The 20,274-nt window shown below is 40.9% G+C and overlaps 1 protein-coding gene across 11 annotated transcripts in view; it reads right to left on the reverse strand.

Annotated features, from left to right (window-relative positions):
- Positions 1-20,274, reverse strand: part of AUTS2 (activator of transcription and developmental regulator AUTS2) — a 984,419-nt gene that overhangs the window by 14,100 nt on the left and 950,045 nt on the right. For 3 of the 11 annotated variants that reach the window (XM_019493307.2, XM_014608102.3, XM_019493310.2), the window contains 9 exons: positions 17,170-17,647; positions 13,857-14,110; positions 12,685-12,926; positions 12,165-12,209; positions 8,083-8,178; positions 6,667-6,738; positions 4,862-4,891; positions 3,411-3,482; positions 3,045-3,101 (listed from right to left, as the gene is read on the reverse strand). In XM_019493307.2, the coding sequence (XP_019348852.1) occupies positions 3,045-3,101; positions 3,411-3,482; positions 4,862-4,891; positions 6,667-6,738; positions 8,083-8,178; positions 12,165-12,209; positions 12,685-12,926; positions 13,857-14,110; positions 17,170-17,647 (1,346 nt within the window). The remainder of the gene's footprint in view (positions 1-3,044; positions 3,102-3,410; positions 3,483-4,861; positions 4,892-6,666; positions 6,739-8,082; positions 8,179-12,164; positions 12,210-12,684; positions 12,927-13,856; positions 14,111-17,169; positions 17,648-20,274) is intronic. The other 8 variants (XM_019493306.2, XM_006260177.4, XM_014608106.3 and 5 more) reach the window with 8 other exon arrangements.

Consider the following 20,274-nt stretch of genomic DNA (forward strand, 5'->3'; position numbering starts at 1 on the left):
TGAAGTAAGTACATCTTAAAATCTAACGAATGCTAGCTGCCTCAAAATTTGCACCACAAATGCAAAGCAGGATTTAGTACCATAGGACCTCCATGTACATAGTATTAGAATAGGTCTAACTGACTTTTTTTGAGAAAAAAAATCTTATCTAGATTGCTGTCCTGGAAACAAGCAATCTCACACCCCTTCTACAAAAATATGGGATTTTTTTTTTGGGGGGGGGGGTGACATGTATTTTTAGCGATCACTACTCTGCGACACTTTTATAGGGTGAAAAAAACGATCAAATTTCCAATTATCGGTGCTGTCAGAACTCCCTAAACACAGATTGCTGATTAATTGTGCAGGTCCAATTGAATGAATTTTAAAATGCATTATATTGAACCAATAGATCTTAACAGTAATTCTGCAGCATGTTACACTTTATAAATCAATATTTAATACTGTGCCAACTCAGAGTAAGGACTATTACAATAGTATAAATATGCATATTAAAAAGTTATGACCAAGTTAATGTGCATGGCTAATAGCTGGTTTTCAAGACCTAATAAAAGTCCAGGTAGATGTAAGAACCAAAAAATGCCTTTGTCAATGTTTTGGGCTAATAGCCTGCAAAATATTAAAATGCAAATGACACCTGTTTTAAGGTCACTTCATTCTGAGAAATAATACTTTAGTGCTCAAATAATTTAAAAAATAGTTATAGAAATACACAGGCCCCACTGGAGACCCTGCATGCCAGACTTTTTGCCCATTAACATTCTCCCCCTTCTTTTAAACCAAGTTATAGATCTTTGAAGATTGTTACTCCTAATAGCAAAAGCTGTCAAGAACTTTAAATATAGCAGCATGAATACCTCCACTGTACTAATAAAGAAACAAAATACCCTCATGTTATTAAGACGGGCATGTTGCAGGCATATTAAGAATGGGACACCATTCTCTGAATGTGATGGTTTACCTTAAAATAGCCCTGAAGAGCTAAAGTGGGTTTTTTTGGGCTCAAAGTATAGACCCTAATTCAGAAAAATCATCCTTGTTTTTAACACATGCATAAGGGCTTTCAAGTTAAGCAAATGCTTGAGGACCTGACACAATGCTCATTGAAATCAACAGAAAGTGGCACTGATTTCAGTGAGGGGCAGAATAGACCATAAGTGCTTTTCTGAATAGGTTTAGGTTCATATGGGCTTAAAGGCATTTTTTAATCTGGGCTATAGGATATGCAAACTGGTTAGCCTAAGAGGTAGAGCAAAAATATACCATCCCAAGGGAACTTGGAGAAGGCTGTAAACAGCCTTTACTATACATCTGAAGTTCCCTCCCCTATACCAAGAATGCACAGGCTGCCTCATGGTTGCATCTGCTCCCCTCTCAGGGGCCAGATAGCTTCATTAACTAGTGTAGAAGATAATTAGCTCCTTCCCAGACTTTGGAGCCCAAAAAGGGAGCAATTTTTATGCTAGTCCAACTGCAGATACTACAACTATACCTGCCCCTCAAGGGGTACAAGTCTGTAAGTAGGGGCAAAGGTCCTTCCACAATCTGACAGGCACAAGTGGCCTAGGCCAGGGGTTCCCAAACTGTGGTATGCGTACCCCTATGGGTACACAAGACATCTCTGGGGAGCACGCGGGAGCAATTCTGCAAGGGCAGGTTCAATTTTCTTTATAAGAACAATTAGCATTTAAGGGGTTAAAAATATAAAACAGATGCTGGTAGGGGTCTGTGGGCAGCTGGTAAATCTGGAAAAGGGCATGCAATAAAAAAAGGTTTGGGAGCCTCTGGCCTAGAAGTAATCTATTTTAATCACAATAAGCCATAATTGAGCTCCATGTTGCGTTTGATGGCAAGGTATAAAATAGTTCCATCGACCTCTCGTGAAGCACACTGCGGTGTGGGGAACTGAAAAGAAAAAAAAAAGCCAAACCAGCAAAAGTCTGTCAGTTAGGAGAAGGTGATTGCTGCCCACACATTTCAAAAATAACTTTTTCACTGAATGGCGAGTAGAGACAAGCAATCAAATTAAAGCGAGTGAGCTGGGGCAAGGGCCTTATTGCAGAGCAGATGGTACGCGGGACCTGTCTGAGTGCCCACAAGTGCCATGTAACAAGTGAAAGTTAAAACAGGGCAGCTTACCCCTAAATGAATCAGGGCTATGATGCTATGTTTCAGCTTTCTCCTACTGCAGAGTAGTTGCAGGCATACAAACAGTCACAGTACATCAGCTCTTCCACATTAAGTTCCAGCCAAACAGTTACCTTGCTTTAATGTGATAATTTGCCCGTACTCTTAAACAGTGAATTTCTCATTATGCTTGAAAAGTTAATATAATCAACCTTGCAGACACAGACAACATCCTGCACGGCTCCTGCTTGCATTAGACAGTACTTTAGACATGGAACCAAATCATTCGATAAAATATACAACAACGGGAAAACAACATCTTGTATGATTTATAAATTCACCAATATGACCTCTCTCTAAACATCAAATCAAAGAAGATTCAAAGGGCACTGATAACATGGGAATAATAATTTCATTTCTAGAAAATACCTTTTCAATAAAATAAAGAAAGGACATAACTCTCAAGGTCTATAATCTTGTCTTTTTTGATAATGGGAAGATGAATGAAGATCACTAACAGGGGAAACATAAGGAAGCAAAGAGGAGAGATCTGTCTGCTGTGGCAAATTAACCTGTCAACCTTGTTTAAAAGGGTTGTTTTTAAACTCTATTAGCTGCAGGGTTTAGCAACTGTTCATCATCTCTATATTCTGTATAGATCTGACTTCTTATAGTCAGCTTGCATACTCGTACTCGCACCGCTCTTTTTGTAACATGCAAAGTAGCTTTCTGACACACAACACAAGCTATTGTACTAAGAGCAAAGAACCTCAGTTAGTTCAAAAGTTTAGGAACAACATGGCCTTTTCACCAAAAAGCATGGTGGGAATCTCTTAAAGATAAAAATAACACCTTTCAGAAAGCCATCAGAAAATCAAAATAGGATTGTAATATGAAAGGAAAATACATATATTTACGTTTGTACAGCCCCTAGCATAATGGGGCCCATCTTGCCTGTGGACCTGGAGATGCCACTGCAATACAAATGTTACATATTAATCACCACCTACTGGTATGTAGGAGGATATCAAGAACCCTTCATTGTGGTAACAGTTTAACTTAGTTTTGACACCTTCTATACAACTATCCAGAGTATGTTACTGCATAAGCCACCAGCATGAAATGGAAGGATACAACAAAAGCAGGCCAAAATACATCTGTGCTCCATAAGATAGTTTCAATGAGTTATTAACCATGGCACAAACACATGAACAATGAGGGGGACAGACTGGATTTGCACTGTGAAGATTGCTCCAGATGCATGCATTACAAAAAGGACTGACCTTGACTTTTTGTTGATGATGATATATCTGCCAGGCGATGTGAACATGCATAGCACACCACTTCCCAGGTTTCTGTATAAACAAAGATGTATGGAATTAATCAAGAACCTTTGAGAACTATTATTGGGCTTTTCGACTATTATTGGGCTGCAGCCGTCACTGATTCCATGTTCTCATTAAACTAACACTGGGGACTTGTATCTATATTTTCTAAAAAGCCGCCTGCAGTTCAGAAGAAAGGACTCGGGGCCAGTTCTCTGCTGTGTCCTGACAGGAGGGGCCATTAGAAAGTTGTTTCCGCTGTCTTTGCATCACTTGGAAAGTAAAGTAAGGCAGAGAATCTGGCCCTTGAATTTATTTGGACTTTCAGGAACGTTGTGGGTTATATCACTTTCTCCAAAATAAATCCACCTATAGTTTTAGCGTGTCTCAAAGTCTTCTTATGCTAGCTAGCTCCACTCAGGTGGTTGAGAAAGAGGCTTAATCATACCACTTCAATGATACTAATTAACACCTCTTATTTTGCATAAATAGAATGCTTTAAAACTGTACAATCAAATTATTTTTTTTAACAGTGCAATGATTTTTAAAAAATGGTTCCCATCAAAGAGATTACAAGAATTAAAAAAAACCCCAAAAAACAATTAGCCTAACATACCAAGTGAGTCTGGTCCCCCTCTCTAAATTTGTCAACTTTTGCTTTCCCATTTACCTTTTGTTGGGTGATATGCTAGTCAAGTAAGCCTACACTGTTAACTATAGTGTGTATAGTTAACACCATATTTAATGATTTTTGCTCAGATACAAAAATGGATGGTGCTTTTCAAACCATTTGTAGTTTAAAGGCAGCCTAACCTGGTGGTATTCCCATAAGCATGCAGCATGGCATCTGGCCAGCAGCTAAAGAACATAAAAAGCATCTGCACTGCTTTAAAGACTGGACCTTTTAATTCCTAGGCATCTAGTATACTCTGTGTCTGAAATGGACTGTCCATCTAAATTTGATAGTAAGCTTCCTGGGGTAGGAATTTTAGGTTTGGTATAGTACTGAACAATATCAATAATACACTGTAAATAATCAAAAGCTCGATCCCACAGTCTTTTCTTAGGCAAAACAACAAGGGAGTTCTGCTACTGTAGGACTAGTACAGGATTTGGCTCAGTAAACCATGTGAGCCAGCATGATAGAAGGATTATCATATTTAACCTCCAGAATTCATTGTGTGAATGGGCTGTGTCAGAAGCACAAATAATAACTTCAGACTTCAAAAGTGCACATTTTACTTGTGTAACCACAAGATACATGCATAGAGGGAATAACCAGACTACTTAATAAACATGCTACCAAATACCCCATTTACAACATGCCATTTCTTCATAATTAGTCTGCATCTTTAACCCCACTGGGAACTAAGAGAAGCTTGACAAACTAACACAAGAAGGCTCCTTACCCTCAACATGGGCCTGAACGGATCTGTCAACTGTGAAGAAAAAATGACAGCTTGGTTACATGCCTGTCACTCAAACAATTGCTCTAATTAACAAATTTGTATTGCTTCATTAGGAGGCAAAATTAAAATGTTAAAATTTTACTTTCAAATGAAGCCCTTTTGGATAATAATTAGTCCTTATCCTCGGTGTTAGAGCCAATCTCCCTCCCCCCTGTGACTGTTGTACCTAAGTGTTGACAAGCAACTAAACAAGTCTCATAAAGAGCGTTCTGCCCTCCGGCATTATTATTAATTTGTTGATTTAACACTATAAAAACGGACAGTTTGCTAATCTGGAGAAAAACATGAATGTGCCCTTTGGGCAAATTTCCTTTCTAGTCTTTCAAAGGTGGATAACTTGGGAGGAGACAGAGAAGTAGATTTGGCGACCTTCCTGAAAATCTGCTGGAAAAGAGTGGTGCTAGAAAAGTGCTAACTAGCAACTATGTCTATGTAGTGACTACAGTTTAATTCTTGGAAAGGAAAGAAGGTGCTTTAATTGAAATGTTAAATGCAGCCTAGTACTGATTTTTGTTGATCAGGTTGGACTTAAAAGATGAATTTTCATGCTGGAACAAAATGTGGATAAAACAGTGTTTAAATAGAAATGGAGGTTTTGATATTATTATTATTATTATTATTATTATTATTAGATTTGATGTTTTGACCAGCCGTTTTCTGCTTTCCTCCTTTGCTTATACACTGACTATTGGTGTTTTGACTAGCTTAAATCATTAGAATTGGAAACATGAAGCCAGTCATGTATTCCTGAAATGTTTTGGATGTCACGTCAAAAACAGCGCAACATGAGAAGGGAGATTTACAGACATAAGAAAATGCTTTGCAGGAAGCACTGATGGCACAATATATTATACTGGAACAGTCAAAACTGCTACGAGTTGAAAGGAAGGATATAGCTAAATGACTTAATGGAATATACTCTCATTATCTTCTCAACTAGATGACAACAGATACAAAAATGCAGTTTCTTTTGGTATAAAGCCAAATAGCAGCACTGGCTCAGAGCAAAGTAAACTACTAGGACTCGGCCTAACTCATAATTCAACCACTGGAAATAGCTTTGCAATAGGCAAAAGCTGAACCCTACTGCGGCCTGAATTTTTAAATAGAACTCTCCATTGTTTTTGGTTGGGAAGTCTGCTTAGAAACAGATAGCATAAGTTCTGCTTATTGTAGATCATATATATTAACAAACAAAACTTATTAGCCAGCCTGTTGACATGTATCATTTGCAAAGCCACAAGCCGAAAAGCCAAGGGAAAAAAAAATCTGCTTGTACAGTTTGGAGTTAAAATTTAGAGGCACCAAATGATCAACCAATTACATCAATGCTTCATCAGCATTATCACTATGGGAATTACTGTCATTACCCACAATAAAACAAATCACAGACTATCAGCATAAAAGTTTGGAACATTTATAAATTTAAAAGCTCTTTTGGACTTTATCCCTTTGCACCTGAGGTTGTGGATCTCACATAACAGAGAGGAGAAAGGTTTTTCACTGTCTAATATATTATGCTAATGATAGGTGCAAGTAAAGGTCATTCTTTCAAATTGTTGTAAAGCCTGATCATGCGCTCAGACAATAAAACACACACCAACTTCAATAGTGCAGGCCCCATAAGCATTTCTGAGATGCTCATCTAGGTACCAAGAACAGAGAATCTTGTATTCCTCAGGATTGTCTGGATTAATAGCTTTAATGGCATTCTGGTCTAAAATGGCATAACATTTCCAACATACCCTTGGGTCTTTCTGTAGAAGGGTATGCGGGACAGTTCCGGGTCTGGCTGCGACATCAATAGGATTGGAAGTCTAAAAAGGTCACAAGGAAATATCATTAGCAGGGAGAAAATGTGTGGCTAAGAATCTTTTCCCCCCCCCTTACATTATCATTCCCCTCAGTAACAAAGAGGCTACAGTATTTTAAGAGGAGGAAAGAATCACAGTTTAATAAAATGCATGCAGACAGCCTCTGTCTTCAAGCTCCAATTGTCCAAGACCTTCTGGTTATTCAAAATGAGGTAAACAGTTATATAACACAACAGCAATAGTTACACTGGAAATTCCTTCCATCGTCCAAACCATGATTAACCGGGTTTATACAATGCTTGCAGCAGTATCTGGAGCATCGAGCTTGTACTGTATTACTTGTCAAGTCTACCATCTGGAAATAATCCACTAATGGGAGTCTGTCACGTCAATATACCGGAACAGGCTAAGAATTTCAACTTCATTGTCAATACATGATATTTTAAAGTTGCCGTTCGTGTGTTTCTAAACACAATTCAAAATGATTTATTAAAGCACGGCTCTCAGGAAATACTAAGTCCTATTTAAATAAACGAACAGAAGGCCTTTTCTGTGTTTTGGTTTAAACATTCAGCCAATACAAGGAACGGTGTCTCTTTTCCCAAAGATTTAGATACAGTTGCTTCCTCCATTAAAAAAAAAAAAAGGAAAGAAAGGAAGAAAGAAAAAGAAATCAGCTTCAGTACAACTAACAATTAAGCAACAGAGTTAACAGCCTGATTACCATACATATGAAGAATTCCACTAATGAACCGCAATCTACATATTCAATCAATAAGCTGGCATGAATGGTTCAATTTATAAAAAAATGAGTCTTCTCTGTAGAGATTTAGGTTCTGATCCTGCAAAGACCATAAGCCATATAAACCAGATTTGCTTCTCAGTTGTGGGTGCAAATCAAAGAAAACTTCAAAGCAGAAGAATCATTTTGTTCTATAACATGTATAAATGAGAGAACCAAGCTCATCGCGGCTGTGTGTGATGACTGAACAAACAGGAAGATGGAGTTTCCAAAAAAGAGAAAAGGAGAGAAAAAAAAAAAGAAGTTGCTTATTAGATGACCTTGCAACAAATATAAACATCGGTTCTATATGAAAACCAGTTGGCTGCGCTCTCCACTGATCCCAGTATAAACCTGAGATCAAAGAGAATTTCCTCCTCTTTTCAGTTACCCCAAAGTAAACCTGGAGTTAGCTGTCATCAGTGGAATTACTCCAAACTTACATGAGTGAAATGGATACCTGAATGTGTTCCAAGACCTGTACCACACTGCAAGCCTAAAGCTAATCTGGACTCAGCACACACTCATTTGGGTATGAGGAATACAAAAGTAATTCTTATTTTTACCTTCGGTTGAAATGCTCCTTGTAATGAGCCAAAAGGACCGGTGGGAGGAATCATTGGAGGAATACCTGATACAGCTGGGGGATAGGAGTGAAACAGCTATAACAAAGAGAGAGAAAAACAACATAAATTGGGGCATGGTTGTAAAGATGCATTTACCAACTTCAACGAGAATTCCTGTGCAATTCTAAGGAAATGAATTGTGGAGAAAATTGAAAAGCACTGAAGAAATGATCTCAATGCAACAATGTTAGTCAAAGCGGTCAATGAAATGTTCACAAATGCCATGGATGTTTACTTGAGAACTTAAAAGTAGTTTAGCTATCAAACAGCCAGCAAACTATTCCCTGGATTAGGCCATCCTAATATGAAGCACTTTTGCAATGGTTCAATTTTTAAATGGCTTAAAAGTCCTAAATGGTTATATATTGTAAATGGTATCAAAAGGAAGGAGGGATGATGCACAGTCAAGTAAGACTCACAGAAAATTACCATTTAATTGGGGGGGGAAAAAATCCTTATGAGTTCTAGGGTTTTATGCCATTAAAACCCAATTAGTACTTTAGATTTTTAATAGTATCTGTAGGAAATGAGAAAATACACAATTCTTACTTCATTAGCTTGTTTTAGAGGACATCCTGGAACATTTAATGTTAAGATAGAGATAATCTGATTTGCCAAAAAACATCATTTAAGCAAGTAGCTGTGGCAGGAAGGAAGAAAAGTCTAAATTTAGGGTATCAGTTTCTATAAAAAATGAAGTCCTAAAGCGTCAAAGCACAAACCCTGAGACAACATACACCTACACTAGACCTCGCTGGCCGCGAAGGATCTTCTTGCTGTAAAGAAGCTCGGGCACGAAAAGCTTTCCTGCACTAGTGCATACCAGCAAACTGGGGAACAAGCACGCAAACCACAGTGTGCAAATCACAACTTGTCTCTGTGGTCAGACCGTCAGCCCCCTAATCATGATAGGAAGGAGTTACTCGCTCAAGCAATTCCACAGACGTTGGCGTGACTGTTCAGGGAACTGCTTACCAACGGGACTCAGGAGTTCATAAGATGAGTCTCGGGGTGTATTATTCCAGTACAGAGCAAGACCAGGCTGTTACCCAGGAATTGCTGATAATCCCACTGAGGTCCAAAAAACTCTGACCTAGTTTGGTGCTGCTTTAAACCCAGCCTAGCTGGCACATATCCCCTGTGGCTGTTAAAAATCCACCTACTAATAGAGCTAATCTCAGATAAAACCTCTCTGTCCGCTACTTTTAAGATCCAAATAAAGGTTGTGTTTCATGAGTTAATGGCTAACTGAGCAGAAGCAGAACTGGGTAAAGCCAAAGATAGTACATGCAGAACGGTCAAGCATTGAGTAAGCCACGTTTCCGTGTAAATCAAGTCTGTCAAGCAGTTGCTGAATTTGTTTATCCCACGTATATGTTTTTCTTAGTCCCTTTCCCTTTCGTTATTCTCTCCCAAGGTCAGTTAATCATATTTTAGTGACTGTGGGCTGATAAATTATTTCAATAATTTAGCTGTTCCCAAAGGTTTATTAGCTAAATGAAATGGCATGAAGTAAGCTTCTTTCATAGCACGTTCCTGCTGTTGCTTTTAATTCTATTTTATTTAGAACTGCTCTTTTCAATGACGCAGAAAACATTTTCAGATTAGCCGATATTGAACTGAAGGCATTTGAGGAGTCATTACTAGGCAACTGTCCTCATTTACAATAACTGTTAATGTCTAAAATGTGTTTTAAATACCCTAGTGCCTACTGCATTTAATTCTCCGTGTAATATGCTAATTCCAAAAGGTGGAAAGAGACATAATACTTAATATTTTATTGGAAATGACTAATAATAAGGAATGGTTTCCTTGCAGTTTTATAACAATTGGTAAGTTAATTAAATGTGACCTTTCCTGAAGGTCAGAATTATTATAAAACACAGACGATCTCTCTCCATTATCTTTATATCAAATCAAACTCTGCCAGCTGATGTCAGACATTTTTTCATCTTCAATGTTTACTTTTGCCCTCAATGTCCTCTGCCTGAACACCTTTTCCCCTCTTTGGCTTTCCTCATTAGAAAATTCATGGGTAACAGCTCTCCTGAAGTGCAGACCAGCCATCTCATGCAAACCCTACTGAACCTTTATCTAATCCTAACTTGGTATCAACTAGGTTGTTGAGATAATTCCTTGCCTTAATGTAGCCAAATCTTAAATAGGAAGAAAGAGTATAACCAAAATAGTCAAAAAAAGGGGCGGGGGGTGGGGAGGAATGGGCAGGGAAACAATGACAATTATTTCTGTTTCTTGTGTGCGTTACTACTACTTCTATTTTCCATTCTAAAAGAGACAGGTTTTGACTCTAAAAGTAGCCTTACAGGTTTCTTCTCCTGCAGCATTTATTTGTGATTCTGCTTCTAACTTTAAGGATATTGCTGGATTTTCTCAAGGTAAGTCTAGCTCTTAGGCCAGGTCTAAATGAGAAGTGTCAGTACAGCAATGTTCATTAGGGATGCAATATTTTTATGTCATTTTCACTCACAAAGACCCTAGTGTGTATGTGGTTCTGCCAATATAAAAATGACTTTGGCAACATAGCTCAAGGAACTAGTACAGCTACAGAAATGTTCGCCAATATATTCCAACTATTGTAGCCTTAGTTCAATGCAGGATATGAATGTAGCGTCAGAATATTTTGGATATTACTATATTACTGAGTATCAAACACAAAAGGCTAGGATTATTTTTCATTTATATCACTACCCCATTCCGTTTATTGAGACATCATTGAACATGATGGGCCAAATTTTCCCTAAGCATGAGTTCACAGAGCTCCTTTGAGTTTCAAAATTCATTTATTGCACATTAATTTGTTTCTCCAATTGAATGTTTCCTGCTTGAATCAACATGCCACAGTGGCGATAGTCTATTTTAGAAACTGATGTCAAGTTCAGCTAATAAGGTTGCAATCTTGCAAATACTTAAGTAGAAGCAACTTTTCTCACATGAGTAAAACTGAACCCTAACACAACTAACAAACACCCTGACCCTGCAAATCTTTATATACGGACTTAAAATATCTCTAATAAGGCATATTCAAATCAGTGGGATGATTCTCATGCTGGAAGTGAAATACATGGATTTAGACTTAAATAGTATATAAAAATACTCAGACTATCATTTCAACATTTTTTGCCCAGTTCCACTTCTAAACAAAACCAACACATATAGCCAGTGCTTTGCAAATTTCTGAATGCTGATGCAGTACTCATTCTCTAATCAAAATATCATTATGCGAGTTAAAATTCTTGCCAGATGCAAAGTCTTTGTGTCTTTTACCAATAAGATGAAGTTTCTGGAAACGGGGAAAAACAACCATATTTTTCAGCCACATATAAATTAGTTCTGCAAATTTTAAAAGCTAAAGCTTTGCAAATAAGTTGCATCCATTGGTTTAAACTATACTCTTGATTATTAATATTCCAGTTATCAAATTACAATGCTTTATCATGTATGTCTTAGCCATATTGCTAGATTCACATTACTGTCATGAAATAGAGCTTTCAAAAACGTAACAAGCCCAAAGCATGACTTTGAAATCTGAAGTAGACAAGGTTTCGGTTTTTATATAGTGAAATATAATATATTAGTAAAACTATTAAATTACCTACCCCTGAAGGGTTTGTATGATAGTTTGTCATTTCATTTCAAGTTTCCTAGGAAAAATATCAGTCTAATAGTTTATGGCACAACTGAAAGAGTGATGAAATTACTGGTGTATCCTGCTTCGTGTAACACAGTCAACTCTTTTGTCTCATTTTTTTCACATCAAGCCTCTCTTCACATGGTTTATGAGCAAAAGGTCTTTTGATTTTAAAAGACGATACTGCATCTTTATCAGAAACAAGCACCACAACTGCAAGCTTTTAAAAGCCAAAGCAACCAAGAACGATAATAGTAAATCCTGGAGTGATGATTAAGGATAGATTCAACATTCTGCAATTTACTGAGCAGCAGTCCCAGCTCACTACAGAAAAGCAATTAAATCAGTTTGTAAACACAATAATAAAACTCACACTGTGACGGTAGAAGGGGTCAACTTTTGTAGGGTATTTGTCAAACTGCAAAGGGATCAAAGCACAAACTAGTTACTTTGTATTTTGCTGCTTATCACTTCACTTCTGTTTGTAACACTCAAGATGGCTTTTCTACTATTCGCCAACAAACCAACCTAAACAAATACACAAGACTTTTGCATTGCATAGGAGTTTTTCTTTCAAATTAAAAAAAAAAGGCCTGTCGGAAAGAGAGGAAAGGAATAAGCACCCAAAAAGCGCTATTCCAAGTTGCACAGACATCTCACACACTACAGTACATAGTCAGCAGGCTGAGTTCATCAGTTTAAACGCTGCCATTTGGTACTCATTGTTCATTACCAGCACATGTATGGCAGTCATGAGAAAGAAAGCCATTCCACCTCTGGCAAAGGGTACCTGAGCAACAGTGTTTTGCCTCCATTAAAGCTGACATTTTTTTTATTGACTTTTTTTTTTTTTTTTTAAACAAAGAATAGAGTTGTGCTCTACTTATCCTCACATTTCTGCCTGGGGTACGCACCATGGGTGGTGCTGGCGTTGGCATGATGGCTGTGGGCGGGATGGCGTGGGGGAAAGGCGTAAAGGTGTGCTGGTGTGTGTGTTGATGTGTGTGCTGGTGCTGGTGCTGGTGCTGGTGGAACTCAGTCCTCAGGTATGGTGGCGGGCCCAGGGAGGCCCCACGATCGGCACTTTGGGAAGCCAAAAATCGTGTGTTTAGTTCCTGACGAAGAAGATCTTGCTCTGAAACAAAAAATAAACCACAGGTTCAGGAGCTTTGTCTGTAATCCCAACTTGCCGTTGCTCATTTTGGCTAGCAGAAATGTATTTGGGTATCCCCCCTTTTAAGGGCAAGCTATTTTCTTCCAGCTAATGCTGAACAAGTCACAGGACTTTCCTTCGGTTGTCTCAAAAGGCATCAAAAAGAGAAGAAAACCACCCACTTTCCCTTTGCCCCACAGTTTATCTTCACTGCACAGTTACTTTGAGTTATATAACTCAAGGGCTATTCTTAAACTGAGTCTTCTCAACACAAACCTGAACTCAGTTCTTGCAGTATTTCTATAGGATATTGGCTGGCTCATCCACAGGTATAGGTTCACCTGAGTGAACACAACTCAGCAGACACTTAAGACCACCTTTCTGCAGTGTGCGTGCAAACAAGCATCATTTGAGCACTGCCAGTCCTTCAATGCCACAGTCGAGTGGGAAGAAGTCCATGCAAGAGCTTAAAACTGTGGAATTTGTCCTCATTCATCTTAGCATGACATACAAGTGCTTTCAGCAGGCACTGCAGAATGGCTTCTCACTCCAACTAGGCTAACTTCAAAGAAGCAACTCAAGTATGGATAACTAGTGCAATGAAGACATATCTCCAGATGATTCAAGTAACATGTGCCACCACATGCAAAGTATCCAACGTGGATTTACCATGGGAGAACACAGAACATGAAGCCTCCCAGAAATACTTTCCAAGAGTGGAAAGAATCTCTCTGGAAAGACCTGAACCCAGTTTCTGTTCTCCAACAAAGCCCAAACCTGTCAGCGATGACAGATCCTCTGTCAAGCAAGTATCCCTTTGTCTTCTTGGCCAAAATAAAGTAAATGTGACTTAGAACGGAGAGATGGGTTTTTAGGTCATGCATATTGTATTGATACGCATCCAAGGCTTACCTGAGTAAGTACTACCAGCTGGATGTCCTGGAACCTGCAGTGTCCCTGAAGTCAATGGAGGTGGAGGAGGCAAAGCCGTAGGAGGGGCAAACATATTGGGGTGATGCGGGTGTGCAGGAGGTTGGAGGGTGGGCGTGAAGGTGTGCAATGGGCTGTGGCTGGGTAAAGAGAGGGGGAATGGTGAAGCGGAGGGATGGTGGGATATGTGGGGAGGAGGGGCCTGAGTCTTGGCTGGAGTACTGCTCCTGCTGCTGCTGTTAATAAAAAGGAAAAATAAAAGGGGGAGAAAAGTGATATAGCAACATCTCAAAGGAAGAAAAGCTTCATTCCCTTCCCAGAATACATGTTTAGCTAATGTTAACCAAACTGTTGGTATGATTTTGTCATTCCTTCCTGAAACCTTCTCCCCTGCTGTTTCCACAAACTTTACTTCCAATCTACTCTCCACGCAGCAAAGGCAAGGTCGGTTCTTCTACAAGAGGCTGGGACTCTGAAGTTAAGTGTTATCAGCCCTCTAACAACATGTGAATGATCCACAAAGGAATAATCAACTCTGTGTGTTTATTACTTAATTAACAGGTTCTCTCCATCAGATCGCTTCCACCTGGTAGTTTCAGGTAAAGCAGGCTCAAATCAGTGATCTTTACACTAACAAAACAGTTTTCATTTTTTATCGCCACTAAATAAAAGGAGGAAGGAGACTGTAGTAGACATGAGACAGACTACAGAAAATTATTAATGGCTACATGCTTACTGTGTAATTGCCTCCTTTCCTCTTCCCACAACAACGATTGAGGCAGAAGTAAAATATTTCTTTGCAGTTTTTCAGACAGTACTCCCTATTAATTAACTTCTTTTTAAAAAGTCGTCAAATTGCTGGTGCTTAGTTTTACTTCGCATCATTTCAAGAACGGGATTTCATGGTTCTGCTGCACTGGAACCTAAAAAAACCTAGCACCGCTTTGGCTAAAAGTAAATCATGATCGCGTATAGTGGTGGCTCAGACTCTAGCCTTTACTTGAAGCACAAAGCATCCATCAAAATGGCTTAAAATGGGTTATTAGAGGGTTCCATTTCCATGAGGAAATCCCAGCTGGGTAGAGAAAGGACTGTCCTGAGTTAGGGCATCAACCTAGAAGAGGAGAATGCTGAAGTCCCTGCTCCCATATAGCCTTGCTGTGTGACCTTGGTCACAGCACTTCATTTCTCTTACTTTAAGCCACCTAAATCTAGACCGGGAGCAGCATGTGCAGCCATTCACCACTGCCAGTATACCATGGGCAGCCCTGGTAGGTGACCTGGGGTGGGGGGAGGGACTAGAGAGATGGGGGGAAGACCCTGGCAGGTCCCCCAGAGGGAAGGGTGCAGGGGTTGTCTGCAGGGGGAGAAGAGAGGAATAGCACAGTCCTGGGGTTAATGGTGAGCAGCTGGGTTTTCCCAGCCCCAGGGCTGTGCTGTGAACATGCAGAGGCATTTAACCCCCTTCCTACCCAGGGGGTTAACTCCTTCTCGATCTAAATTAACGCATCTCCTGAGGTGCACTAACTGCAATTGGGCCTGCGATTTTTAGCTGAATTAAACTCTCTGAACACTTGCACAAATGAGTATTTAAATTGATCTAACCCTGGCTAGGTTCATAGATTCATAGGCACCAGGACTGGAGGGGACCTCGCAAGATTATCGAGTCGATCTAAAAGCGACGCCTATACAGACCCTTGGTGTGATTTCCTAGACATTAGGGCCGGAAGGGACCTCGGGAGATCATCGAGTCCAATTTCCCACCTTGAGACCATTCATTTCAAGATCCTTTCGAGTTTCCAGGAAGACAAGCCCTTAAAAGCAACTCCTCCTCTGTGCATCATTCAGCTAGGGATTGGGACATCCTCACCAGGCCCTAGCATGCTCTTTCATCACGCAACCTCAGCGTGATTCATAGATTCATAGATGTCAGGGTCGGAAGGGACCTCAATAGATCATCGAGTCCGACCCCCTGCATAAGCAGGAAAGAGTGCTGGGTCTAGATGACCCCAGCTAGATGCTTATCTAACCTCCTCTTGAAGACCCCCAGGGTAGGGGAGAGCACCACCTCCCTTGGGAGCCCGTTCCAGACCCTGGCCACTCGAACTGTGAAGAAGTTCTTCCTAATGTCCAATCTAAATCTGCTCTCTGCTAGCTTGTGGCCATTGTTTCTTGTAACCCCCGGGGGCGCCTTGGTGAATAAATACTCACCAATTCCCTTCTGTGCCCCCGTGATGAACTTATAGGCAGCCACAAGGTCGCCTCTCAACCTTCTCTTGCGGAGGCTGAAAAGGTCCAGTTTCTCTAGTCTCTCCTCGTAGGGCCTGGTCTGCAGGCCCTTGACCATACGAGTGGCCCTTCTCTGGACCCTCTCCAGGTTATCCGCATCCTTCTTGAATTGCGGTGCCCAGAATTGCACGCAGTACTCCAACTGTGGTCTGACCAGCGCCCGATAGAGGGGAAGTATCACCTCCTTGGACCTATTCGTCATGCATCTGCTGATGCACGATAAAGTGCCATTGGCTTTTCTGATGGCTTCGTCACACTGCTGGCTCATGTTCATCTTGGAGTCCACTAGGACTCCAAGATCCCTTTCCAATTCCGTGCTACCCAGCAGGTCATTCCCTAGGCTGTAGGTGTGCTGGACATTTTTCCTCCCTAGGTGCAGCACTTTGCATTTCTCCTTGTTGAACTGCATCCTGTTGTTTTCTGCCCACTTGTCCAACCTATCCAGGTCTGCCTGCAGCTGTTCCCTGCCCTCCGGCGTGTCCACTTCTCCCCACAGCTTTGTGTCATCTGCAAACTTGGACAGAGTACATTTCACTCCCTCGTCCAAGTCACTGATGAAGACATTAAAGAGTATCGGTCCAAGGACCGAGCCCTGCGGGACCCCGCTGCCCACACCCTTCCAGGTCGAGACCGACCCATCCACCACGACTCTCTGGGTGCGACCCTCTAGCCAATTCGCCACCCACCGGACTGTGTAGTCATCCACGTCACAGCCTCTTAACTTGTTCACCAGTATGGGGTGGGATACCGTATCGAAGGCCTTCCTGAAGTCTAAGTATACAACATCCACCCCTCCTCCTGTGTCCAGGCGTTTCGTAACCTGGTCATAGAAAGAGACTAGATTGGTCAGGCATGATCTGCCCGCCACAAACCCGTGCTGGTTTCCCCTCAGCATAATTTGCCCTGCTGGGCTCTCACAAATGTGAGCCTTGATAATTTTTTCAAAGACTTTACCAAGGATGGAGGTGAGACTGACTGGCCCATGAAAGCACATTTGTTTCCCTACCTTAAGCTGTTGAGGCTTAAACTGCTGCTGTTGTATGCAGACAACGGCTGAGAGAGACTCTGCGAGGACGGGTGAGGCTGTACTGATGGGAGGGTCTGATGGACCGTCTGCACAGGGGACTGCGGCCTTGGGGGGCGCTGAACTTGAGGCTGAGGTGCAGGCTGACACTGGGCTTCTTCTGGAGTCTGTGGCAGCTGGGAGGCTTGCAACTGGGGGGGCTGGGGAGGAGCCTCTGTACGCTGGACCAGTACAGGGCTCGGGCAAGGTGCCTCAGGCTGTGGCTCCAACTGAGGCTGGACCAAAGGCTGCGTGACCTGAGGACAAGGGTCTTTAGGCACCACAGGCTCAAGTAATGGGTCTTTACTGCTGTCCTGGCTCTTCTCTTGACTCCTTTCTAGTCCTGATATTTTCGGGACAGCTGCCCCCCTTGCATCTGGGTCGTCATTTTCAGTTAGTGCACTGACTCCTAACTCTTTATCTGCAAAAACAAGAGAGACACAATTGCCAAGAGTGCAACCAAGTACGGAAAACAAAGAAAACCAATGTTCATCATGGATCTCTTAGCAGTTTTAGTGTTTCTTCTTTTCCTACAATAGACTTAAAAAAAAAAAAAAAGAAGTCTATATCAACTTGAAATCTGATCAGCTTCAGCAAAATAAGTTCAATTCTTTCTGGTCATCATGCTGCCCCCGACTCTGTTTCCTAACATTTGTGGTTTTTACAGTCAGATTTTACATTTATAAATGTTTCTAATTTGTCCATTATTACACAAAAAACACAGCCAAAAAAAAGGAAAACTGGACCCAATTCTGCAAAACACTTCAACACGTATTTATCTTTGCAAAGGAGAGAAGTACAGTTCAACTTAACAGATCAAACTACGTTCACTGTTGTCACCCTTGAGAGTTCAAAATAAGTTTTGCCACGCAAAGATTAAGATACACTGCTGGGCATCTAAGGAGTGGGGGGAATCACTGGTTGGCTTAAAAATAGCAATACTTTTTGAATCCTCTGAATTCAACTTCTAGTTGGTGTATTTAGGTTTTATGTCTATGTTGTTTTATGTAAGTGTTACATTAATGCTCATCCATTCTAAACAATCATCTTCCTTTTGAAAAGTAGTCTACTACCCATAACTTAAAGGCTAGGGACAGAAACTACACACAAACCATTATAAGTGATCAGAAATCAGTTCAAATCTGTAACACAACAGAAGTTCAGTGCACATAAACCACTTTCAAAACGGCCAAAACCAGTTTAAGATAAACCTGAATGGATGTAGTATCAGGCTTAACTGATTTCGGTTAAATTGGTTTATTGAATTTGTCCCAGATCCCCTCCAGATTCAAGTCAACTCTCAGTCCCCCAGCATCCCAGGATGCTTTGCACCTTCCCAGCAAACCCCTCCTTGCAGGGTGGGCAGTCTAGCCTTGGCTCAAGCTGTCCGCTCCAGTCAAGTAGGGAGCAAGCATACTCTGTCCCTTCCTCCCTCCCCACGTCCAAGCATCTGGCCCGAGCCACTGCAGGCCTGTGGCTGCACCGCTGGAATCTAAAGTGAATGTCTGTCCACCTGCTTGTCGGTTCAATCTACGCAGCTTAAGACTAACCTTCACAGATTGAATCGATTCAGCCTCAGGCTTTTTGACTATCTGTACTTACCCAGAAAGGTACATTTAATACAAGAGTTACAAAAGGTAGGAGGGTGTATCACTGGAGGGAGGTTTGAAAGGAAAATGACTACACTTGTACACCTCGGGGGCTGATCTGCTGAGGTGCTGAGAACCTGCAAATCTTCTTGCAGTCGCTGAGTACTCAGCAATTGTGAAACATTGGGCCTCTTAGGCTTAAGCCATCAGCAATGCTAGGGAAAAGATACCTAGGAAAAAATATATGAGTTCATTCAGTTTGGGGTTCTGAATAATTCTCAACAAGAAAATAAATTTTCCTCGCTTTTTGCTGATCTTTAGGGATAAAATGCTACTAAAAATGATGAAATATTGAATAGCAAAAGGCAAATTAAGCACACCTGTATATCAAATCTCAGGTAATGTATGCGAATATCAGTTGAGAGTTCCCCACCCACCCCCCGCATGCTAACTGAGGGAAAATACCTCCTTTTATAATTTCAGTAAATATGATAAATAAAAACCACTAACAACATACTACTATCCATCTATCAACAGAGCATGTGGCAACAGCATTCCTAAGTTTCAAAATTTTATGCCAAGTCTCAGCATTAGTTTTTAAAACCCTAGCAGCTGGAGGAGCCCGGCTGCAAAGGAATTTCAGCTTCCATTCAAACAGTAAAATAAGAGCTTCATATTCTTGGATGGGGGGGGGGAAAGGTTGAAAACCTAAAAGAAATGCAACCTCGAGGGCCAGAAACTAAAACAATCCTGACACTTACTAATGAAAAATTATCCCATAATGTTAAAGATCATCTCCTGATTTTTGGATCCCGTTTCAGCCCTGGGCATTCACAAATCATGATGATATTGCTCATGTGCTGACATTTTCGGGTTCAACAGCTACAGTATAACTTGTGTGGGGAGAGAGTAAGAGGAAGCACATGGAACAGCTACTAGGCCTACAGCATTCCTCGGTGCACCTCTTCAACCGGTAACAAGAGCCACTCTCTCCAACACCATATTCAACCTATAAAGCCCATTGCTCCCCAGCCCCCACACACATTTGCCTCTCCCTTTTTAATGCTCTTCAGTGCAGCCAAGTTTAAGTACAGTTGCACCTTATGCAAATCTATCTGTGAAGATACAGGCATGCTGGAGTGGTCAAAACATATCATGTTATACTTGTATCATCTGGTTTGAATTTTACAGTGGTAAAGAAGAATATGCCCTAGGGAAGCATCTTTGCCTCACTAGTCCAGAGGAATTTGCCAACTCGGCAAAAATGGCAAGCTGTCTAGTCAGGTAAATTAGGAATTGTTCACAAGGTTTTCAAAGTTGGACTAGAAATGCAGAAAGCAACTGCTGAAGAGCAGTTCTGGCCTGAACTGGTGGGTACCAACTGGTGGGTACCAATATGGCGCTATGCCCTTCCCGCAGGTGACCAATGGGGTAGTTTCTATTTTATAATAACTGCAGA

This window comes from Alligator mississippiensis, chromosome 14 (genome assembly GCF_030867095.1).
Source record: "Alligator mississippiensis isolate rAllMis1 chromosome 14, rAllMis1, whole genome shotgun sequence".
Lineage (NCBI taxonomy): Eukaryota > Metazoa > Chordata > Crocodylia > Alligatoridae > Alligator > Alligator mississippiensis.